At 50.6% G+C, this 1,459-nt stretch overlaps 1 protein-coding gene across 1 annotated transcript in view; it reads right to left on the reverse strand.

The window, feature by feature from the left end:
• LOC102310221 (complement C5) overlaps positions 1–1,459 on the reverse strand; it is a gene marked incomplete at both ends in the record, with an annotated part of 49,315 nt that overhangs the window by 42,508 nt on the left and 5,348 nt on the right. Inside the window, 3 exon segments of the mRNA XM_042213956.1 lie at positions 833–898; positions 984–1,110; positions 1,270–1,419. Coding sequence (XP_042069890.1) covers positions 833–898; positions 984–1,110; positions 1,270–1,419 — 343 coding nt within the window.

A 1,459-nucleotide genomic window follows, 5' to 3' on the forward strand; every position in this document is an offset into this window, starting at 1 on the left:
TGAAGCCAGATAACACACACCAATGAGTTAAACTGCAGGAATGTCTTAAAGACATAAAGACCTGGATGGCCGCTAACTTTCTGCTTCTTAATTCAGATAAAACTGAGGTTATTGTACTCGGCCCTGAAAAGCTTAGACTCTTAAATTCAATTCAGCTAAATTACATACTTATATATAAATGGTGGTCACTGGGTGCTGGACAGTGGCTTTGTCTAGTGATCAGGATAAGATGGGTTAAATGGCAGTGACTGAAAGAACGAGATCATGGCCTCTCCCTTAGAGACAGGGTGAGAAGTTCAGCCATCCGGGAGTGACTCAAACTAGAGCCAGCTGAGGTGGTTCGGGCATCTGACAAGGATGCCTCCTGGGTGAGGCCCCGGGGCAGACCCCGGACACGCTGGAGAGATTATATCTCTCGACTGGCCTGGGAACACCTTGATGTTCCTTGACCTCCCTCTCCTCAGCCACCTCCTGGAGTCGGTGGCTGAGGAGAGGGAGGTCTGGGCTTCTCTGCTTGGGCTGCTGCCCCTGCGACCCTGGTCGCTGGTCACTTGTTGGATGTGAAGAAGTGAAATGTCAGAGATTTCTGCTTATCCTTGTCAGTGGGTGGAGCCTATTACAGCTACCGTACTGTGAGAGGCGGGGTCCACCCTGGACAGGTCGCCAGGCTGATGCAGGGCAGTCAAACTTTAATCAGACACAATTTTTGCCATGTATTCTCTGCGGAGTGTGATTATGCTGTGTTTGAGTCACACCAACCAACGTGATGCTCAAATGAGCAGATTGACGGGACAACATGGAACAGAAAGGAAACATGCTGCTGCAGTCTCACCTTTTGCATTTTTCTCCGGTTCGGTCAGAGCTCGCTTTGCACGCACGACAGCTGTGCACGCCTCATCTGAAACACCATAACCAAAGCACGAGTGAGCCATGCAGCACTTTAACCGCAGCGTCTCCCTTCACTCATTTACTGACTGACATACTGCTGGTCGAGGGGGCCGTGTTGGCGTTGGTGATGAAGGTGAGGCCAGCCAGACGGAAAACATCTGCGCTGTCTTTACCGCCGCCTCCACCGCAGCCCAGGTCGCTCTGCTCGATGTGACGAAGAACCTGCGGGTCAAAGTTCATTCTGTCAGTTGTCAACACGTGGAAATTGAAATATCGTCCCTTAAAGTCAGAGTCGACATAAAGGGCCATCAGTTTGTTGTTGTGTCTGTTTTTAATGACAAACCGAAGCAAACCGATAAAACGGTATGATTTTGGTGTTACCATGGAAACAGGGTCTCGGTAGTTGGGTCGTAGGGTAAAGATGGCGGCGTCGACAGCAGACAGAGCCATCAGGCCATCCTGATTGGCCCTCACATCCAGCTGGAGTTGTTCCTTGGGCTTGTAGTACTGCTCACCCAGAGACATGTCAGTCTACCACACACACACACACACACACACACACACACACACA

The sequence above is a fragment of the Haplochromis burtoni genome, unplaced genomic scaffold, assembly GCF_018398535.1.
Source record: "Haplochromis burtoni strain Fernald_Lab_line unplaced genomic scaffold, NCSU_Asbu1 Contig_501, whole genome shotgun sequence".
NCBI classification, from domain to species: Eukaryota; Metazoa; Chordata; class Actinopteri; order Cichliformes; family Cichlidae; genus Haplochromis; species Haplochromis burtoni.